Here is a 23,291-nt window from a genome sequence, read left to right as displayed (position 1 = left end):
TGGCGTGGCACTGGCAGGTGGAACTGACTGGTGTGGCACTGGCAGGTGGCGGTAGGTGGCACTGGCAGGCACTGGTTGGCACTGGCAGGTGGCACTGACTGGCGTGGCACTGGCAGGTGGCGGCAGGTGGCACTGGCAGGCACTGGTTGGCACTGGCAGGTGGCACTGATTGGCGTGGCACTGGCAGGTGGCGGAAGGTGGCACTGGTTGGCACTGGCAGGTGGCATTGATTGGCAGGGGCACTGGTTGGCGGTGGCACTGGCAGGCACTGGTTGGCGGTGGCAATGATTGGCGGTGGCAGGTGGCACTGGCAGGTGGTACTGGTTGGAGGTGGCAATGGCAGACTGGTTGGCACTGGCAGGTGGCACTGATTGGCGGTGGCACTGGCAGCTGGCACTGACAGATGGCACTGACAGATGGCACTGATTGGCACTGGCAGGTGGCACTGGCAGGTTTCACACTGAGCGGAGTGTAACCGTGTGTGAAACTGACAAGGAGCAGTCCACACTCATCAGCACTCATCAGCACGCATCAGCGCTTGATGCTTGTGTGAAGCTGACACCTAGCACAGAGGAGAGAGACAGAGGGATCTGTCAGAATTGAGGTTGATGTCGGGGTGGGCGGGACCCTGGGCGGGACCCGGCCGGGGTGGGCGGGACCAGCAGCTATCAAACACCAGCCAATGATTGGGCTGCTTAAGAAAAGGGGCGGGCCACATACACATAGCGGCCCGCCCAGATCCCATTAGCTGGTGTTTGATATTGGTCGGGTCCCGCCCACCCCGGCCGGGTCCTGCCCATCCCCGACATCAACCTCAAATCTGACTGTCTCAAATCCCTCTGTCTCTCTCCTGCTGTTACGTGTCAGTTTCACACAAGCATCAAGCGCTGAGTGTGGAGAAGGGAGTAGGAACAGCGGCCAGTGCTATATATCGGCCTAATGGCCAAACATTGGTCGACCTCTAGTCCTGGATCGGCCCTGCCTGCAGGCCATTTTTAACCGGTCTGCGGGCCGCAAATGGCCCGCGGGCCGGTACTTTGAGACCCCTGCTCTAGACACTTCAGCCCCAGAAGATTTGGCTGCTCAATGACCAGGCCATTTTTTGCGATACGGCACTGCGTCACTTTAATTGACAATTGCGCAGTCCTGCAACGCTGTACCCAAACAAAATTGACGTCCTTTTTATCCCACAAGTAGAGCTTTCTTTTGGTGGCATTTGGTCACCTCTGCGTCAATTTTGAAAAATGCACAATATCATTTACTTTTTCCTATAATAAATATCCCACATTTTTTTCAAAAAAACTATTTTTTCCTCAGTTTAGGCCGATATGTATTCTTCTACATAGTTTTGGTTAAAAAAATCGCAATAAGCATATATTGATTGATTTGCGCAAAAGTTATAGCGTCTACAAAATAGGGGATAGATGTAAGGCATTTTTATTATTCTTTTATTTTTTTACTAGTAATGGTGGCGATCTGCGATTTTTATCGGGACTGCAATATTACTGTGGACAAATTGGACACATTTTTGGGACCATTGACAATTATATATATAATAAGCTATATATTTTATGCTATAAAAATGCACTGATTACTGTATAAATGTCACTGGCAGGGAAGGGGTTAACACTAGGGGGCGATCAATGGGTTAACTGTGTTCTCTAGTGTATGTTCTAACTGTGGGGGGGATGGGACTGTCTAGGAGGAGAGACAAATCAGTGTTTATACTTAGTACACTGATCTGTCTCTACTCCCCTGAAAGAACTGGGATTTGTGTGTTTACACACATAGATCCCTGTTCTCGCTCTGTCATGAGTGATCGTGGGTCCCGGGCACTCGCAGCGGCTCCGGGCACACGTTGGGTCGATTTTCCCAACGGAGCCAACCTGCTGCAGTAAAACTGCGGTGTTCTGTCATAATCTCCAACCACTGGTACTGCACATGCGCGAGCGCGGGCACGAGAAGGGCTTTCTTCTGCACGTTGTATTGCGAAGTAAAAGCCATCAACTACAACAACTCCTCTTGGCGCTGCACTGCGCCTGCACATTCTTCGGGTAACACACGAAAATCATTCCATCAAATTCTCCAACTGTTATGGCAGCAGTGCGCATGCGCGGGAGCACCAACATCCCCTGTCACATTTTCCGACCGTCTCACACACATAAACCAAAGGAGATACATGGACAGTTAAGCAAAAATACAGAGTTTTATCATACGAAGTTCAAAGCAATGAACATGATGAACTGGGAAGATAATGTACGGAACAATGTATTTGCAGAACTATGTTCACACTCACACACATATCCACACATTGTTCTGTACATTATCTTGCCAGTCTTCCCGCACAATCTGAACGTAAGATTGTCACGTAAAAGGCATCAAATAGACCAACTGCTCTCACTGCCGCAGCTCTGCTCTCGCTGCCGCAGCGCACCTGAGGCATCAAATAGACCAACTGCTCTCTCACCGCCGCAGCATGCCTGCGTGTCCTGCATATCACACACTAAAAGAATGCCATCAAATACTCCAACTGCTGTGTTTTTTCTTCACTACATCAGACACAGCTACATCAGAAAACAGCTGTTCACGCGGCTTCACCGCGCATGCGCATAATGTTTTTTTAGGTCCAGAAAAATTAGAGACATGAGCGGCGTGCCAGCTGATATATGACATCAATGGGAGCACTGCGTCCAGTCCCGCCCTCGCCACTAACATGCCCCTAGGCTGCTCTGAAGAGGGGGACGGAGCCCATGCATAGCCATGTATGTGTCACTGGAGCTCGGATTGGCAGAGCGGTGCCAGTGGGGGAGGGCCTGAATAGCTGTCAGAATATTGATCCCTGTGCCCAAGAGCTTGCAATCTATGAAAATGACCTACAGTTTAGTTGCTAATATAAGAAGAGCTGTGTCTATTCTGATCTCACTCTTTGTTATTTTGAAAAGTGTCCTGTAGATAGAGCATGTCAAGCTGTAGCTGTGCTCCCTGGGGATATGCTGATCGCCCATCCGTGCTGTTGCTGAAGGGAGCCCAGGCGACCATGAATGAGGGACCTGCAGACCTGGTCATGGTGAGTGAGACTATCCCATATCCCCCACACGATCTCCCCTGGGGTCTGTGACCCCTTCTTCCCTGGGGACAGGCATCCTATTTCACCTGGGAACAGGAACACCCTATCTCCCCTGGGGACAGGGACCCCATCTCACCTGGGGACAAGGACCCTATCTCACCTAGGGACCCCATCTTCCCTGGGGACCAGGACCTCACCTCCCCTAAGAACAGGAACCTGATCACCCTGAGTGTGCCAACCTCACCACCCTGTCTGACCACCATGAGTGTGCCAACCTCACCACCTGCCATGTGTTCTGTGTGAGGGCCCTACTGTGACAGCTCTTATCAGGAATTCACCCCACTGTGTACTCCCCCTACATGGATGCATGGTAGATTAGAAGGGATGGAGGCCCAGAGACATGTCCAGAGTACACAGAGGATTGCACGTCAGATTGTCACGTAAAAGCCATCAAATACACCAACTGCTGGGGGGGCGTGGTTTGGCTATGCAGCGGTGAGGACGTGTCTCTCTCGTGCTCCGGCGCCGACACACTATTATCAGCACTTTTACTGCTCTGCTCACTCCCAACCATCATATAAAGATGCGGAAGAGGTCCGGAAAACCCTTGCCTAAAAAAGGAGCTGCCGTGGGGTCGATCAAACGGTTCCTGTCCGCAGAACCAGAGGATCCGGAGGACATGGACGGCCTAGGCCGCTCTCCTGGCGGCGTGGGCTCTGGTGCGGGATCCGCCCCCCGACGCAGGCCTGAACACAGACGCCGCTCTCCGGTATCCTCGGCCGGCTCGGATGGAGAGGAGGACTCCCCCAGACGTTCAGGGGTAGAGGCACTGGTAAGCGATCTCCCAACTAAGGCTGAACTGGCCTCCATGTTATCAGGCCTAGAACGTGCCATTAAGAAGGAGGTGTCCGCAGTCCGCGCCGACCTCTCACATGTCTTAGAGAGAGTAGAAGAGTCGGAACAGCGTCTTGACCGCCACGCGGCGGCCATTAGACACTTGCAAAACTCTACCCGCGCACTTACTATAGCACACAGAATGGCGCTGTATAAAATCGAGGATCAGGAGAACCGCAATAGGCGGAATAATATCCGGATCAGAGGCCTACCGGAGGCTACTGGGGATGAGGATCTTCTCCCTTCCATTCGGGGCATATTCAACAGCTTACTGGGCCAGGCCGCAGACTACCCATTGAAAATAGATCGAGTGCACAGGGCCCTCCGACCCCGGAATCTCTCTTCAGATGTCCCCCGCGATGTCATTTGCAGGATTCATTACTATGAGGAAAAAGAACTCATCATGAAAAAAGCTAGAGATGCTGCTTCACTGGATTTTGACGGCGCCATGCTATCTTTTTTCCCAGATCTTGCCAGGGAAACTCTGGAACGCCGTAGAGCCCTGCGCCCCTTGACGGAGAAATTACGATCCGCCTCGATTAAATACAGATGGGGGTTCCCGGCTGCACTGATTGCTAACAGGGATGGTAAGACTGCTATTCTCCGATTCCCCGAGGAACTGGAAAAATTCTGTATGGATGTTAACATCTCCCCACCGGAGCTCCCTGGCTGGCAAGATCACATCCCACCCCTGCCCGCGAACGCCGAATCAAGATGGCAAAAGGTCGACCGTAAAAATCGCTCTTCAGCATCTGGAGGCTCGCCAGAAATGGGTTGACACTATGAAAAGGATGGCCCAAGTTCCTGGCCCTCTCTACAATTGACCGACCAGAGTCACATCTGCCTTTCAGTGGGTTTTATGTAGCCTGGCAATAACACAGGCTCTGATGTTTATGGTTCAAACCCACAGCCGTATGTTTACACGGCGTGGTAACGACAATTTTTTGCCACGTCCTTTTTATATTTTATTTTTTGGGTCCTTTTTTCCTTGTTTTTCTTGTTTGTTTTTTTATATATCCATGTTACCCCGTTATGGGGTTTTTCTTAATTTACAGGTGTTATGTGGTATCTTCCGGGTAGCTGGGCGTCCGGTCGTGGCACGCCATGAGTGCCTTGTTGCCTGCATCTATCACTTCGTGGCACGCCATGAGTGCCTTGTTGCCTGCATCTATCACTTCGGAATGTTTTTGTGTTGGCGCCGGAGCAATCCGATGACGTTCACGCCAAACTTAGTCTCCGTGTGCATATGCACGGAGACCTTCACCCCCCTGTTTATGGGGTGCGGCGTTGGCTGGCATCCCCGCTCCCCAGCTCTTATTTGGGCGACGGGTGCGGGGGTGTTCTGCCGTCGGTGTGCCCCACCATGCACCGCAGCTCTATGCGTGCACTTTTTGACCACCCCCCCCGAGCGGTCTACATTTCATTTGGTAATGGATGATGTTTGTTCTTTATTCTTTCTCTTTCTTATAACTTTACCTGTCTTTTTCTCCCACCCCCCCCCACCTTGCCCATCTCCCTCTCCAACTCCTCCCACCCACCCCAGGTCCGGCCCCTCAGAATACAGTGAACGTGGGCTCCCTTGCTGGTCTCCATGGCTAAGGTAAATCTTATCTCTTTTAATGTACGGGGACTGTATGCACCGAGGAAAAGACACAACTTATACAGGGAGCTGGGTCGCCTGCGGGGAGACATTGTTTTCCTGCAGGAGACCCACCTTACTCACTTCACACGGGTGAAACTTTACTCCCCACAATACCCCATGTGGTATTATAGTTTATCGGATGTACATAAAGCTAAAGGTGTGGCCATTGGGCTTCGCAGAGGCACCCCGTTCACATTTGAAACCATGTTAAGCGACCCACTTGGACGTTTTCTGTTCATTAGAGGCAGCTTGGGTAGTATGACATGTACTCTGGCAACCCTATATGCACCTAATCGCGACCAAGCAGGCTTCATTGCCTCCACTCTCACAAAACTTAGAGATTTCGCACGCGGGTGTATCCTCCTTGCTGGCGATTTTAATACCCCGTTAGAACCTGCCATAGACACATCTAAAGGTAGAACCAATATCTCACATAAACGTTTACTGTTTATTCGCAAACGCCTACACGAATCCCAGTTGGTTGACATTTGGAGAATTATGCACCCGCGGGCGAAAGACTATACCCATTTTTCGCAGGTCCATCACACCTATTCTAGAATAGACTTTTTTCTCATTGATCACCACCATCTCTCACTCCCTATTAACACTCATATTGACTCATCTCCCCTATCAGATCATGCCCCGATCACACTAACCATTAAAGTCCCCTCCCTACCACACAGGTCTCCCAATTGGAAGCTTAACGAGCACCTCATAGAAGAGGAAATAGATCGAAAACAAATAGGCGAGAGTTTATCCCTTTACTTTGCCGAAAATAAACACCCTGACATTTCAGCAGGCACACTATGGGAGGCGCACAAGGCCCATATTAGAGGGAAGCTCATAGAAATGGGATCTAGGAAAAAGAAAGAACAATTATTTCAACAATCTAAGTTGCTAAATGAGATTAAGGACCTCGAACAATTACATAAAGCGAACCAATCTCAAGCGGTATTTCATAGCTTGACTCTGAAAAGGGAAGAATTAAAGTCCCTCTTCCACATAGAACAAAAACAACAAGCTCGCATAGTGGCCCAAAGTTTCTATGAATGGGGTAATAAACCGGGTAGACTATTGGCACGTTCACTGCAACAAAAGAAAACAGCCACCTTCATAGCTAAAATCAAAAACTCTGCAGACGATCTGGTTCATGATACACCATCAATTGCCAAAGAATTTCGGGAGTTTTATCAACACTTATATCACGTACAACACTCAGTAACAGATCAAGACACTAAGACTAAGCTCATTAGGGAATACTTAGCTCAAGCTAACCTACCAAGACTGCCATCTGATATACTTGACACTCTGGATGGGGAGCTCACTATTGCAGAATTACGTGTTGCATTAAAAGCCATGGCAAATGGTAAGGCCCCGGGCCCAGACGGTTTTACTGTAGCTTACTACCGTAAATTTGCAGATATTTTACTCCCGCACTTAACCTCTTATGCTAACGCGATTCCCGACGGTGAGCTCCTCAGACCTGAAACTACCCATGCACACATAACTGTTATTCCTAAAATTGGCAAAGATCCTAGTGCATGTGGAAGTTATCGCCCTATTTCACTGTTGAACATTGATGCCAAAATTTATGCTAAAGCTATAGCGAACAGACTCCTCCCCCTGCTCCCGCAATGGGTCACTTCCGACCAGACGGGATTCATTCCGGGTAGGGAGGCAAGGGACAACTCCCTTCGTACCCTATCGCTAATAACGCACGTCCGTGGGTCGTCCCAGCCCACCCTCTTATTATCAACAGATGCTGAAAAAGCGTTTGATAGGGTGGACTGGGACTTCCTCTTGGCAACACTGACCCACTTGGGCATTAGAGCTCCCTTACTGTCCCAAATAAAGGCACTGTACACTTTTCCTACGGCCCAATTGAGAGTGAACGGCACCCTTAGCGCTCCATTTACTTTACACAACGGCACTCGACAGGGTTGCCCTCTTTCACCTATTTTATTCGCCCTATCACTTGAGCCCTTTTTGTCCACGGTGAGACATAACCCCTCTATACACGGGATTACTATAGGACCAACCGAACACAAATATGCCGCATACGCAGACGACATTTTGTTCTAAGTACAACAACCTCTCATATCTCTCCCTAATCTCATGTCGGAATTCGCTAAGTATGGAATCATCTCCAATTTTAAAATCAATATGTCCAAATCAGAAATACTAAATATATCTATCCCCGCACAGACTGCCTCCCAATTGAAAAGTTCCTTTCCCTTTAGCTGGCAGGCACATAAAATGAAATATTTAGGTATTTATCTCACCCCGAACCCTGACGCCCTGTTCCGCTCAAACTTTTTACCTCTTTTAAACACGATTAAAACCGACTTACAAAAATGGTCTCAGATGGCCCATTCCTGGCTAGGGAGGATAGGGGTTATTAAGATGAATATACTACCCAGGTTGCTGTTTCTATTTCAAATGATCCCATTTGGGATACCAATAGGTTTCTTTACAATATTGAGATCGCTGGTTAGCAAATATGTATGGAACAGAAAGCGCCCAAGGATTGCCAGACTCCTTCTCAACAGATCTAAACGAGAAGGAGGCCTGGCCTTACCAGACTTTAAAAAGTATTTCCTGGCGATCATTTTAACCAGAATCTCTGATTGGAGATTCCACAAAACATCTAAGCTTTGGGTGGAACTGGAAACTGAGTTAAGTGGCTCTGATCTCTTTACGCAACTATGGGTTCCTTCGAAATGTAGAACCTTATCATCCAAGACCTCTCCGCTCACTCATTCCACCCTTGCGATGTGGGACACTCTCTGCAAAACAAATAATTGGCCTTATAATTCTCCCCTCATGCTACTGACAGGTCATAACTACTTCCCGCCGGGGAACCCAGACCCCAAAACCCATACATGGACCCTGGGAACGGCGACCCAGCTACACCAGGTCACTACCTCGACGGGAATTACCCCCATGAATACAATTTTACAAGACTCGGTGGCTACTCCTATGGATCACTGGAGATACAGGCAACTTGCGGCCTTTGTTCACTCCCTCCCTAAACCCATTAGGCCTCTCACTGAACTGACACCTGTTGAAGCTGCTCTGGCCGAACCACAACCAGTGGAGAGACCTATCTCCCACTTCTACCAAATAATGCAAACACAAAACTCTGCAGGAGATCCGGCTTTCCTACATAACTGGGAAAAGGAACTTCAGAAATAACTATCTCCAACCCAAAAGTCCACTATCCTCATAATGTCTCATATTTCTTCCTCGGCCACAAACACAGCTGAAGTAAACTATAAACTCCTAACAAGATGGCACTATACGCCAGCACTTCTTCATAAATACTTCCCTCACATCACCCCCCTATGTTGGAGGGGCTGTGGGGAACATGCGACCCACGCCCACATCTAGTGGTCCTGCCCGCTGATACGACCATTCTGGTTGACCATCCTTCACTGGATCAAAGAGATTCAAGGATATGAGGTTCCTAATGATCCATTCGTTGTATTATTACATTGTACAGGCAAATCAGTAGGGTCGTATAGGAAATCTATAACTCCCCACCTTCTTAATGCCGCTAAAGCACTTATCCCCAGATTCTGGAAACAAAAAAATATACCTACCCTACGCCAATGGCTAATGGAAGTTGATCGCATATATTACATGGAGGATCTCACCCTCTCCCTTAGAAATAAATCTGATTATGTTAGAAAAATATGGTCCTGCTGGTTTGCCTTTAAATACACATCTGCATTTGCGGAAATTATGTCAGACCCTAAGTAAATTGTTTTAGAAGGTTAACAGTGTATAGCAGGAGTCCGGACCTGGGGCAATCCCCTCCCCCCCTCTCTACCCTCTTCTCCCCCCCCAACCCTACTATTTTTCCTCCACTCTTTCTACACTATTTTTCTGGTACTCAACAGTTATTATGTTTCAGATTTTAAATGGTACTCTGTCAATTTATAATCATAATGTGGCCAAGACACGAATATTCATATTATATTTGATAGGACGAATACTCTATTGACAACTTATTAAAAGTCTTGTACACTTTGTGTAACGCTAGTGGCTACAATACCCTTATAAATACTTGTTGTAATAAGACATAACATGCTCCCCCACCCATATACTTTTTCCTTGTATGGATTGTAATACATTGTACCGTGTATTTCCAATTTCTATTCCTTAATAAAAACAATAATTAAACAAAAAAATACACCAACTGCTCTCACTACCGCAGCGTGCCTGCGTTGCCTTCTTATCACAGGCTAAAAGAATCCCATCAAATACTCCAACTGAAATCACAGCAGTATGCCTGAGCGGGAAGACTGACATCCCCTGTCTGATCTTCCGATCCATCTCTTTCACACATAAAGCAAAGGAGATAGATGGAGAGTGAAGAAAAAATGCAGCAGTTGGAGTATTCGATGGCATTCTTTTAGTGTGTAATATGCAGGACGCACAGGCGCGCTGTGGTGGTGAGAGCAGTTGGTCTATTTGATGCCTTTTACGTGACAATCTTACCTTCAGATTGCACGGGAAGACTCACTTCCCCTGTACTGGCAAGATAATGTACAGAACAATGTGTGGATATGTATGAGAGTGTGAACATATTTCTGCAAGTACATTGTTCCGTACATTATCTTCCCAGTTCATCATGTTCATTGCTTTGAATCTCGTATGATAAAACTCTGTATTTTTGCTTAACTGTCCATGTATCTTCTTTGGTTTATGTGTGTGAGACAGTCAGAAGATGTGACAGGGGATGTTAATGTTCCCGCGCATGCGCACTGCTGCCTTACCAGTTGGAGAATTTGATGGAATGATTTCTGTGTGTTACATGAAGACCGCGCAGGCGCGGTGCAGCGGCAAGAGGAATTGGTGTAGTTGATGGCTTTTACGTTGCAATCCGATGTGCAGAAGAAAGCCCTTCTCATGCCCGCACTCGTGAACGCGCAGTACAACCGGTTGGAGTTTTTGATAGGTTGGAGAGTATGACAGAACAGCAGCGGCTGGTCCGGAAGTGGCTAGACTGTAAGAATTTAGTGGCTCTCTCTTTTCCATTTTTTATATATTATTCCAAAAACTTAGTTTATGGTCATGGTACATTAGAGAGCTGCCTGTAAATAACAAACTCTTACACCCTGTAGGATATTCACTTAATCTAGTTCACAAACAAACCTGTTCAGATACATTTACCTTATTGTTGGTTTTGTAGAAAGGTGAAGCAGATGCTGTTACTCTCGATGGAGGATATATGTATACAGCCGGGCAATGCGGACTGGTACCTGTACTTGGAGAGTACTATAACCAAGGTAAGCCGATACTACAAAAAACAATTGTAACAAAGAAGTTGTGTTGATGTGAACAGCTGAATACTAAAGAACATTGTGATGACAAATCTAAAGCACCAACCTGTTAGTGCTAAATTATTTGTAATTTAAATGGGTCATCAAACATAAGTAAACTTTTAAGTTTCAGCTGTCATTCTTCTGGACAGTATTGTATCTGTCTGTTAGTTATGGAGGAATTATAGCATTTCTTAGTGCCGAGGTATTTCTAAGTAGAACAGTGTCTTTGAACAGTTAAGAAATTATAGCGTTACCCCCAGAGGAGCTGTGCAATTGTTTTATGCTTCCTCTGTACACCTAAAGATGACACATCTCGCTCACCCAGCACTTACCGATACACATTGATGTATTTAAACAAGTTTACTAGGCCAAGCAAAGCAAAAAATAGCAAAAATGCAGGCCTCTTGAACCCCTTGGGAAAGAGAGCCCTGACTGATGGGGGCATAACCAGGGCGGAGTATGGTGACTATGGGGTCACTGCGGATTGGTGGGGGGATGGGACGGGGTTGGGCCTGAGCTCACTATTGTGGCGCCCCAGGGGATTCTGGGCCTTTTCGGAAGAAGATTGGTAAGAGCTGTCCACCCTCCCACCCTAATTATGGTTGGTATGTCACAGCTTGCTGCAGTTTTTGGTGACCTTTCCAGCAAACATGGCTGTAATAGGTACGCCCTTCATGTTAATTGGGAGATAGATGGCCGGTCCGGCACTTATGGTAAGGACAGGTCCCTCAGTTATCTCCCTTTCACCATTTGGAATTGGGTGCTCACAGTGCAACTGTGACTGGCACTGTTGGAATGTTTAATGTTATATGTTCAAGTTAATAAAAGCTGTGGCCTTGTCCTTTCCAACATTAATGGTTGTAAGAGTTTTTTATTGGATGGGACGAAGGGGTAAGGTTAAAGTTGGCTGTAAAATGGTATGGTATGGGACCTGGGTTTATTGCACCTCAGCAGTCAAGAAGTGTACTTATACAAAGAATAAAGAAGACAATAACGTTATTCTGAGAGATATGGTTAAACACCTGCAGTATTGTGACTAGCAGTAATTAGCAGAACGGAATTGCATTTACCTAGCAATAGTATATAAAGACTGTTATAACCATCTCCATTTTATCACACTGTATAATGAATGATGAAAAAAAAAAAGTTAGCTGACAAAGATGGCACAACTTGAAGAAAGCACCACAGTTCCCAGCAGATAACTGATTAACTTGTGCAATGTTAGTCTCTTACCAGAGTCAGGGCACCCTCCTCTGGGTCTCCAAACATGTGTTTGGATTCAGTTCAAATTCTTAGACAAGGTTAGAGGTTGCTGTGATTTCTCTCTTTCAATCCTGCTGAAACAGTACCTCTTTTCCATCTTTATAAGCAGTAGCACTGCTCTCTAGTACAGTCTGATCATAGGAGGCATCTAAATCACTCCTCACGCTATTCTGAAAAAAAGGTTTCCAGTCTCTGAGGCAAAGTCCTGTGCGATGAGCAGTCCCTTTGCTTCTCTCAGGTCTCACCTGATTGTGATTAGCTGTGGCAGAGTTCCATTTAGTCAGCAACAGTCCTTTTCCTAACACCCCTGCTAGCCCTTTTGACTCTCCTCCTTTCCTCTCAGCAGCCTGTGGCCATTTCTCCTTGCTTTGTTGCATCAGTCCATCACAGTCCTCCAGGATTAATCCGGACCGAGCCAAGATGTCTGCCCTCTACACTGGGGCCACTCCATAGATGAAAATTGCAGAGTGGTCTCCTTTAAGATGGCTGCTGCACTTCTGCATTAATGGATATCCAGTTTAACCCTGTCCACACTGCAGAAGAATAATACAGCAGCAACAAGGAAAAAAAATCCACAACAGTTATCAGCTACAGTCCAGGTTACATAATAATATTCTTTGTTGTTCAATATGATAAAAACTAATTTGTAGGCATGTTTGACTGCTAATTGAAAAAACATAATGGTGAAAACAATAGGTAACTGAATAATGTCCTTGGACCCTACCAATCTTAACAACCTACGCCCTATCTCCTTGCTCCCCTTTTCCTCTAAACTCCTTGAACGCCTGGTTTACAACCAACTGAGTGACCACCTCATTAAAAACAACCTTCTTGATCCCCTTCAATCTGGATTTCGCCCTCAACACTCCACAGAAACTGCTCTTTTAAAACTCACAAATGACCTACTAATTGCAAAAACCAACGGACACTATTCTGTACTCCTACTTCTGGATCTTTCAGCTGCCTTTGACATGGTTGACCACCCCCTCCTCCTCAAAAAACTTTACTCCCTTGGTCTCCGTGACTGTGCTCTTCAGTGGCTCTCATCCTACCTATCCCAACGCACCTTCAGTTTCACTTACAATTCTACTTCCTCCACTCCTCTTCCCTTCTCTGTCGGGGTCCACCAAGGTTCTGTTCTTGGACCTCTTTTATTTTCAATCTACACCTATTCCCTGGGTCAGTTGATAGCCTCTCACGGCTTTCAATATCATTTCTATGCTGATGACACACAAATCTATCTCTCCACCCCTCAACTCACTCCATTAGTCTCCTCACGCATCACTAACTTACTAACCGACATATCTATATGGATGTCACACCACTTCCTCAAACTCAACTTGTCCAAAACCGAGCTTATAATATTTCCTCCCCCACGTGCCTCTTCCCCTGACTTCTCTGTCAAGAGCAATGGCAAAACCATCCACCCGTCCCCACATGTCAGGGTGCTAGGTGTTATCCTGGATTCTGAACTCTCCTTTCAGCCCCACATCCAATCACTTTTCAAAGCTTGCCGCCTCAACCTCCGCAACATCTCTAAACTACATCCCTTTCTAACCAGTGAAACCACAAAGCTCCTGATTCACTCCCTGGTTATCTCTCACCTTGACTACTGCAACTCACTCCTCATTGGCTTATTTTAAATAGACTATCCCCCCTTCAGTCCATCATGAATGCGGCTGCCAGACTCATCCACCTTACAAACCGCTCAGTGTCTGCTACCCCTCTCTGACAATCCCTCCATTGGCTGCCACTCGCCCAACGAATTAAATTCAAAATACTAACAATAAGTTACAAAGCCATCCACACCTCTGCCCCCAGCTACATCACTAACCTAGTCTCAAAATACCAACCTAATCGCCATCTCCGTTCCTCCCAAGACCTCCTGCTTTCTAGCTCCCTCATCACCTCCTCCCATATCCGCCTCCAGGACTTCTCCCGAGCCTTGCCCATCCTCTGGAATTCCCTACCCCAATCTGTCAGACTGTCTCCAAATGTATCCACTTTTAGGCGATCGCTGAAAACTTTCCTGTTCAGAGAAGCCTATCCTGCCTCCTTCTAACAACTGCACTATTTTCTCCATTAGCTCATCCCCCACAGCTATTACCCTTTTGTATAACTTGACCCTCCCTCCTAGATTGTAAGCTCTAACGAGCAGGGCCCTCTGATTCCTCCTGTATTGAATTGTATTGTACTTGTACTGTCTGCCCTAATGTTGTAAAGCGCTGTGTAAACTGTCGGCGCTATATAAATCCTGTATAATAATAATAATAATAATAATGTAGTGTGTGCATGCACACGCATCTTGACTTAGACTGCATGTTTTACATTAGGTTAGCCTGTTGCTTACAGCAAATATGCACTGATCTTCTGATGATAAAAAAAAAAAAAACTGATTCACATTAAACCAGAGTGAGCTAATTTTAAAATGTAACCTGCTTTATTTATCCAAAGTTTTATGATTTGTGTTATTTAATTTATTTTCTTGATTTTCAGATGATCTAAAGCCATGCAAGACCAGTGGGTCAAAAATTCAAAGTAAGTTGTTTTCTTTTTGTCTCTTATTTACTCGATAAAGTACAGTTGTATAACTACAGCCACAGAAGCCTGTAGGACTACTATGAAGCCTGTCAGCACAGAGGGCCCATTTGTAAATACTAGAAAAATACCTTGGTGGTTGAATTGATCATAAGGAACATAGATAAGGATGGCAGGCCTGGCTGGTACAAAATAGGACTTATTGACAATTTTATTAATAGAAAATAAATCATAAATCTAGTGTACTAGTAGTATTTTCAGAAAAGTGGACAACCTTACACTTGACCTATTAAAAAGAACCTAAACTTGACCACTTAACGCTAGCTGCCATAACCCCGGTATCCCTGTGTTCGGCCGGCGGTCGGCTACAAGATAAAAGTGGTCTCTGCGGCAGATTCACCGCAAGATCACTTTTATCGGTGGCAGGGGAGGCCCCCCTCCCGCCGTGATCCGGTGTCCTCTGCCTCTTACCGGAGCCATCGGCAGCGGCGGAGGCAATCGGATCCTTCCCGTGGCCTGACATGGAGACGAGTGAGGGGAAGATGGCCCCCACCCATCTCCGTGACACTGCAGGGCGGAAGCGACATCAAAAACGCCATTGCTCTTAAAGGGCCATTTTTTTAAATAATTTTTTTAAATGACAATTTTTTTATTTTTTTATTTTTTTATTGCATTTTAGTGTAAATATGAGATCTCAGGTCTTTTTTACCCCAGATCTCATATTTAAGAGTTCCTGTCATGCTTTTTTTCTATTACAAGGGATGTTTACATTCCTTGTAATAGGAATAAAAGTGACACATTTAAAAAAATAAAAAAAAAAGTGTAAAAATAAGAAATAAAAGGTAAAATAAATAAGAGAACAAAAAAAAAATTTTTTAAACGCGCCCCGTCCCGCCAAGCTCGCGCGTAGAAGCGAACGCATATGTGAGTAGCGCCCGCATATGGACACTGTGTTCAAACCATACATGTGAGGTATTGTTGCGATCGGTAGAGTGAGAGCAATAATTCTAGCCCTAGACCTCCTCTGTAACTCAAAATATGCAACCTGTAGAATTTTTTAAACGTCGCCTATGGAGATTTGTAAGGGTAAAAGTTTGTGGCCATTCCAAGAGTGGGTGCAATTTTGAAGAGTGACATGTTGGGTATTAATTTATTCGGCATAACATTATCTTTCACAATATAAAAAAAATGGGCTAACTTTACTGTTGTCTTATTTTTTAATTCAAAAAAGTGTATTTTTTTAAAAAAAAGTGCACTTGTAAGAAAAAAAGTGTGCTTGTATTGCCCCGTACACACGGTCGGACATTGATCGGACATTCCGACAACAAAATCCTAGGATTTTTTCCGACGGATGTTGGCTCAAACTTGTCTTGCATACACACGGTCACACAAAGGTATCAGAAAATCCGATCATTCTGAACGCGGTGACGTAAAACACGTACGTCGGGACTATAAACGGGGCAGTAGCCAATAGCTTTCATCTCTTTATTTATTCTGAGCATGCGTGGCACTTTGTGCGTCAGATTTGTGTACACACGAACGGAAATTCCAACAACGGATTTTGTTGTCGGAAAATTTTATATCCTGCTCTCAAACTTTGTGTGTCGGAAAATCCAATGGAAAATGTGTGATGGAGCCTACACACGGTCGGAATTTTCGACAACAAGGTCCTATCACACATTTTCGGGCGGAAAATCCGACCTTGTGTACGGGGCATAAGACCGCTGCGCGAATACAGTGTGACAGAAAGTATTGCAACGACCACCATTTTATTCTCTAGGGTGTTAGGAAAAAAATGTATAATGTTTGGGGGTTCTAAGTAATATTCTAGCAAAAAAAAGGTTTTTAACTTGTAAACAACACATCTAAAAAAGGCTCGGTCCTTAAGTGATTAAAAGTAGCTGTTAACCCAATCACTCAAATGTCACATCAGCGTTAATATGTTAAGACATTTTTTTAATTAATCATTCTTTTAAAATCTGCAGCTTTCAATAATATAATTCCTGGGAATCCTCTGATGAGGATCCTTGCTCAGGAACTTCCTGTTATGAAGTGACAGTTGTCTCAGTTGTGCTCCTGCATTGTCATCTTGTCACATGTCACACGAGATTGAGACAAAAAGCAGCTGCCATTATCAGGAAGCTGATCCAGAATAATGATTGTAAACCATTGCAGACCTTCTTCTGAAAACATTAGTTGTCAATCTGTTTCCAGCTCCATTGCTTTGAGTCACTGACTTAGAACAAGCATGTGGTTTTACAATGCAAGAGTGAAAGAGAACTGTGAGAATCGTGGAGGCTGCCATTGCTGAACACTTTTTGTAAATATTAGTTTCCTGGCTGTCATGTTGATGCTTTTACTTCAATACATGATTGTTCTGGGTCTGTTGCTCAAAAGTCCTTAAGTTGGACACAGCCAGGCAACTAGCATTTTTATCAGGCCAGAAATTGCAGCTCCTGTACTTCCCTATGACAATATCCTTTAAAGTCAAAATTTCAGATCTGCACACTTGTTGTTTCATTCTCGAATTAAAGAATATTGGTAAATAAATATTCAAGCAACATGGGAGAGACTACTGGAGTCTCCTCAAGACTGGACTGTGAAATAATTCTTCATCTTTTGATTCTACAAAGGCACGTACTATGCAGTTGCTGTTGTAAAGAAAAGGAACAAAGACATCACATGGAACAATCTTAAAGGCAAGAAGTCCTGTCACACAGCGGTAGGTCGCACTGCTGGTTGGAATATTCCTGTTGGTCTGATCAACAAGAAAAACAACAACTGTGATATTGGTAAGAGTAGTGTCATGTGTAGCACCATCAAACTATATAAAAAAGCAGGCAAAATGTTTTAAATCTTATATAAACAGGCATTTTACTTGTCAAGAATGACCTGTCCAATAGGGCTCAGTGGTTAGCATTTCCACTTTCCAGCACTTTTATACCAGGTCTGTTCGGAAAGTATCCAGGCTTTGTTAATGTAACGAGAATGGTTTGTGTGACAACAGTGTAACCTGTTGAACAATGAACAATGGCGACTTCACTGTACTAGTCAGTGGGGGTGTTAGACGCCCTTGAATGAGCATGTGTACTGTGTGGCCATCACATTCAAAATGAATAGAGCAACAAATCTGCATTATGCTTGAACATTTCTCTGCAGAACTATTCGGATGATTCAGAAGGCTTTCGGGAAGATGCAATGAGTAGCACGCAAAAAAAAAAAAAAGTGTGGCACAAACTCCTCAAAGGTAGTCGAGGATCTATTGATCCACATTCTGGAAGGTCTGCAACAAGCAGAACACCTAAGAATGTTGCATGTGTACAGGCTGCGATCAACAAAGATCAGCTACTGACAGTGCGAGAGCTAGAAGCTGATTTAGGGATTCCAAAACCTACTGTGTCTGAAATCTTGGCATGAAATGTGTCATGGCAAAATTTGTTCCGTGGTTTCTGCTACCTATTTCCTATGTACAATGTGGCTCGGGGCCGTCTTTAATATTGATTGGACCCTGGGCAAACATTTTCTTGGGCCCCCACCTTTGCAGAACAGGCGGATGTTAGGCTTAATGACCACAATTGTAGGCAGGACTTTCAAGTATGCTCCTTTACCTCCCCAGTGGGCAGCATTCAGTATAGGTGATGGTGGATATGACCTCAGGGGGCCATAATATACATATGAATGCCACATTTTTACATTTGAATGCTGCCGTTCCGTGGCTATTTATATATGAATGTTGCCATTATTTACATATCAATGTCGGTATTTACATGTAAATACCAATGGGACTAAAACTTCAAGGGACGAGGGAATTTAAACTCGGACAGTTGCCAAGTATGTGGCAGCTGCTTTGGGCCCCACAACAATAAGAGAGCCCAGGGCAGCTGCCCCTTTTGCCCTGCCTTAAAGATGGCCCTGATGTTGTTTACTAAACTGGAGAGTGCAAAATCTGGTGCAGCTGTGCATGGTAGCCAATCAGCTTCTAACTTAAGCTTGTTCAATTAAGCTTTGACAAAAAAACCTGTCACCACTCTCTGCTCTGCCCTCCAGTGCTCACTGGAGCCCTGGGTAGGGCAGGGGGTGGGCGCAGCTGGCTTCACAGCCGCATGCTGACAGCTGGAGCAAGTCATCGATCAGACAGCTGGGTGGATCCTGACAAAATAGTCAGGATCCTTCTACAGCCTGGATCAGGTCTGTAATGTCAGCTGATAACAGGCTATAGCCCGCTGTTGGCTGATTCTGGGTCACAGGAGAACACAGGTGAACTCCTGTGATCTACAAGCGAAGTGCAGCTAAAAAAGCTTTGGCCTTACGTCTCTTTTTTACTGTCAAGGGAATATCCCTCTCCAGTGATATCAGGCTCAGTGATTGTCATGCTGGGTTGGTGAACTGCCCTTTGTATAGCCTCTAACAGGGCTAATAAATGAGAATGTATGGACATGCAAAGGCTGGTATTTGTTTATGAATGCTACGTTTTCCTTTTCCCAGCCACCATGCTATGGGTCAGAGATAAGAATGTCTTCTGGAAAATCACAGGGGTTTGGAATATATCCTTTAAATGTAAAAAACAGTCGGCGCTTACCGCTCCAAGTAGACCAAGAACTGAGCATTCAATGGTCATGTGGATGCTCAAATTCTTGGTCTTAGAGCAAACAGGGGACAACTGCATCACTGAGCCTGATATAATTTAGATTTGTGAGGAAGTCAATTACCACACCAGTATGTTTTTGTGTATGGAAACCAACGATTGCACATTTACTTTAGAGTACTACAGGAAATATTGCAATGCTTTGATTTTTTTCCATGTCTCCTCATTGAGTACCTTCTAAAATCATTATTTATTTTTAACACTATTATTTAAATGCTTTATATGTTTGCTCTGTGTATTTCCATCAGGTTCATTCTTCAGTCAGAGCTGTGCTCCTGGCTCTGATATTAATTCTAATCTCTGTCAGCTGTGTACTGGAGACCCCCAGAGACCTCTGCTCAACACTAGATGCTCACCCAGTGATGCTGAGCTGTATTATGGATACTCTGGAGCATTAAGGTAATAAGAAATATCATGACACAGATTCATTAAACCTAACATAAGTCAAAGGTGTGGTGCATTAATAGTTTTATTTATAAAAGGGTTTTAACTGATAGGCCCATTAAATGAAACCAACATTTTGTTCATTTCAGGTGTCTGCAGGAGAAAGGAGATGTGGCCTTTGTCAAACACACCACAGTGTTTGAAAATACAGAGGGTAAGGAAATCAATATAAACTATATATAATACTGTGATTTAAAAAAAAAACTAGCTGCAAAAATAAACCAACACTAATACATACTATATGATTTGCTTATTCATAGAGAGTCAATATTTTCTGAAGTGCTCTACAGGGAACACTGACCCATCCACATGACTTCATCATTACAATCTGAAGATTACAAACACGCACACATACACAACCACCTAGTAGTATGTTTTGGACTGTTGGAGCAGACATGGAATAGAGGGAATATTTTCCATTGAGGGACACTTGTTCTGGGGACTGCTGTCTAAGAGGGGCTTCTTCTCACTTTCTAGAGATATGCTGTCATTTCCTGTTCTGTCTCCATGATAGGAAGTGAAGGGAACAGACAACAAAAAATTAACTGACAGGGATTTTAACTAGGGTTACACCGATACCGTTACTAGTATCGGTATCGGTGCTGATACTGAGTATTTGCAGGAGTACTTGTTCTCCTGCAAATGCTTCCAATGCTTCAACTGATACCTGGACACTCAGAGACTATCAGTTCGGTGGCAGGGGAAGTTATAATCACCGATCTCCCTGTGTGGCTTTCAATAAAGAAGCTGACAGCCGCTTCTCCTCCTCTACCCTCTGCGGCTTTCAACTGCTTTATTGAAAGCCACACAGGAAGATCAGTGATTATAACTCCCTGCCGCCGCACCAATCATCCCCGAATGTCCCCTGTATCCTCCTCCGGCTCCTCTCTGTGTCCTCCTCTGTGCTCCTCCGTGGGCTCCTCCGGTACCCCCCTGTCCTCCTTCGGTCCCCCTCTGTGTGCTCCACTGGTTCCCCCCCGTCTTCCACCTGTCCCCCCCCCCCCGCCCTCCTTCGGTCCACCTCTGTGTGCTCCTCCAGTCCTCCCCCCTGTCCTCCTCCGCCCCCCCTGTCCCAGATCTTTCAGGATGGAGAGCAGAGGAAGGAGCCAGTAAATATGCCATTTCACCCGGCTCCTTCCTTTTCTTAATGAACAGAATCAGTGAATAATAAATAATAATAATACATTTTATTTATAATGCCCTGTCCATCAAAAGATCTCAAAGTGCTACAAGTTAAAATGAAAAAAGAAAAAAAAAGAGCAGTATACATCAAAACAAACATATAAAAAGGACAAAAGGTTTTACTAAAAAGAAATGTCTTAAGACCTTTTTTAAAACAGTCAGTGGATTGCGGGGCCCTCAAAGTGTCAGGTAGGGCATTCCCAGGCGCGGGGCAGCTGCACAAAAAGCCGTGTCTCCCATTTTCTTCTACCTAGTTCTTGGTATTTGAAGAAGGTTTAAGTGAGTGGAGCGGAGGGAACGTGATGTGTTTTGTAATTTGAGAAGTTCTTTGAGATAAGGGGGGGCATGTCCATGTATGCATTGGTGTGTGAGGAGAGAAACCTTATACTCAATCCTGGCGGAGACAGGAAGCCAGTGGTGTGAGTGAAGAATGGGGGTAATGTGTTCATGTTTCCGCACTCTCATCAGGATCCTTGCTGCAGAGTTTTGGATGTACTGAAGCCTCTGCAGACTCCTTCTAGGAATCCCAATGAGAAGTGCGTTACAGTAATCCAGTCTGGAGGAGACAAAAGCATGAACCAACTTTTCGGCATCTGGGAGAGAAAGAATGGGATAGAGTTTAGAAATATTACGGAGATGGTAGAAAGAGGTCTTGCATAGGTTATTTATATGGCATTCAAAAGTGAGTTGGGAGTCCATTTTTACACCAAGATTTGTGACTGTTGATGAGAGGGGAATATTAGAACCAGAGAAGGTGATGCTGGTTATAGATGATAATTTGATCTGGTGAGGAGTACCAATCAAGATGACTTCAGTTTTGGAACTGTTAAGTTGAAGAAAATTATGCTCCATCCATACCTTTATCTCCTCCAGACAGGTCGTAAGTGCTGATAGTGATGACTGCGAAGGTGGAGTTTCAGCTGTTGCATTTACATATAGCTGTGTGTCATCGGCATAGCAGTGAAATTCAATTTTATGGCGGCTAATGATTTGGCCAAGGGGAGTGAGATAAAGAATGAAAAGAATAGGGCCAAGAACAGACCCCTGAGGGACACCGCAATTAACTATATGCGGATTTGATTTGAAGTGGCCGAGGGAAATATATTCTGTCCTGTTTGTGAGATATGATTTGAACCAACTAAGGGCTGTATCATTGAGTCCAATGGTGTGATTTAGCCTGTTTAACAGAATGCCATGGTCAACAGTGTCAAATGCGGCCAAAAGGTCCAGGAGGATGAGGAGGGAGGGAGAGCCAACATCGGATGATATGAGGAGGTCGTTCGCAACTCTGACGAGGGCAGTCTCTGTGTTGTGAGCAAAGCGGAAACCTGACTGGAATTTTTCAAAGAGATCATTATGTTTGAGGTGATCCTGAAGATGAATAGCAACTGCTTTCTCAAGCACTTTTGATATGAAGGGGAGATTAGAAATGGGCCTATAATTAGATAGGACTTCTGGATCAAGAGTGGGTTTTCACTGACTCTGTCCATTCATAACTGAGCATCGTAAACTGTGTTTACAATCCTTCAGTTTATGAATGGAAAGGAGCCGCTGTCTCCTGTCCATTCATGTTCCGTGCAGCTGAGGCTGCTGAGAAAGGGACTGGGGAATTTCTATTCTCAGTCCCTTTCAATGTCTCAAAGGGGAGATGTCAGGGGTCTGTTTAGACCAAAGCCCCCATACCCCCCAACAGGGTTGAATTAAAAAAAAAAATTGTAATAAATATTTTAAATTAAAATTGTAAAAATAATAAAAAATAAAATAAAAAAACTGATGCTAACTGTCCACCCCCCCCCCCCCCCACACACACACACACACACACAAAAAGAAAATTATATATATATATATATATATATATATATATATATATATATAAATAAAATAATTTTAAAAATTGTTAAAAATAAAATTGTAAAACAAAAAAATACTGACCAAGTCCATGCCTTATCCAGTGCTGCATATTAGTGCCACTGTTACATGACATTAAAAAAGTGGTATCGGTGCAACCCTAATTTTAACCCTTTCTTACTTCTACCAAAAAGTGACAACAGGTTTGGATATATATACACTTTAATGCGTGAGATTCTTCATTTTTACATAGTTCCAAACCAATTCATTGGCTCATCCAGCTTCAGGATTTCAGCCCTAGATAGGTAAGAACTTTAAAAGGGTAACTCCAATTTCGTGGGGAAAAAAAATAGCAAATAAAAAATATATAGCATATACAATTGTAATACAAGTCATATTGGAATTGAAAGTTATTAGAAATTACCTTTGCTTTTCAAT

General features: G+C 44.6%; 1 protein-coding gene across 1 annotated transcript in view; it reads left to right on the top strand.

Moving 5' to 3' along the window:
* Positions 1-23,291, top strand: part of LOC141139451 (serotransferrin-B-like) — a 75,789-nt gene that overhangs the window by 30,072 nt on the left and 22,426 nt on the right. Inside the window, exons 10-14 of the mRNA XM_073625545.1 lie at positions 10,801-10,897; positions 14,693-14,734; positions 17,368-17,526; positions 19,628-19,778; positions 19,913-19,977. Coding sequence (XP_073481646.1) covers positions 10,801-10,897; positions 14,693-14,734; positions 17,368-17,526; positions 19,628-19,778; positions 19,913-19,977 — 514 coding nt within the window. The remainder of the gene's footprint in view (positions 1-10,800; positions 10,898-14,692; positions 14,735-17,367; positions 17,527-19,627; positions 19,779-19,912; positions 19,978-23,291) is intronic.

The sequence above is a fragment of the Aquarana catesbeiana genome, linkage group LG04 (genome assembly GCF_042186555.1).
Source record: "Aquarana catesbeiana isolate 2022-GZ linkage group LG04, ASM4218655v1, whole genome shotgun sequence".
NCBI classification, from domain to species: Eukaryota; Metazoa; Chordata; class Amphibia; order Anura; family Ranidae; genus Aquarana; species Aquarana catesbeiana.
The sequence above is the reverse complement of the archived record's forward strand: the minus strand, read 5'-3'. Positions and strand labels throughout refer to the sequence as shown.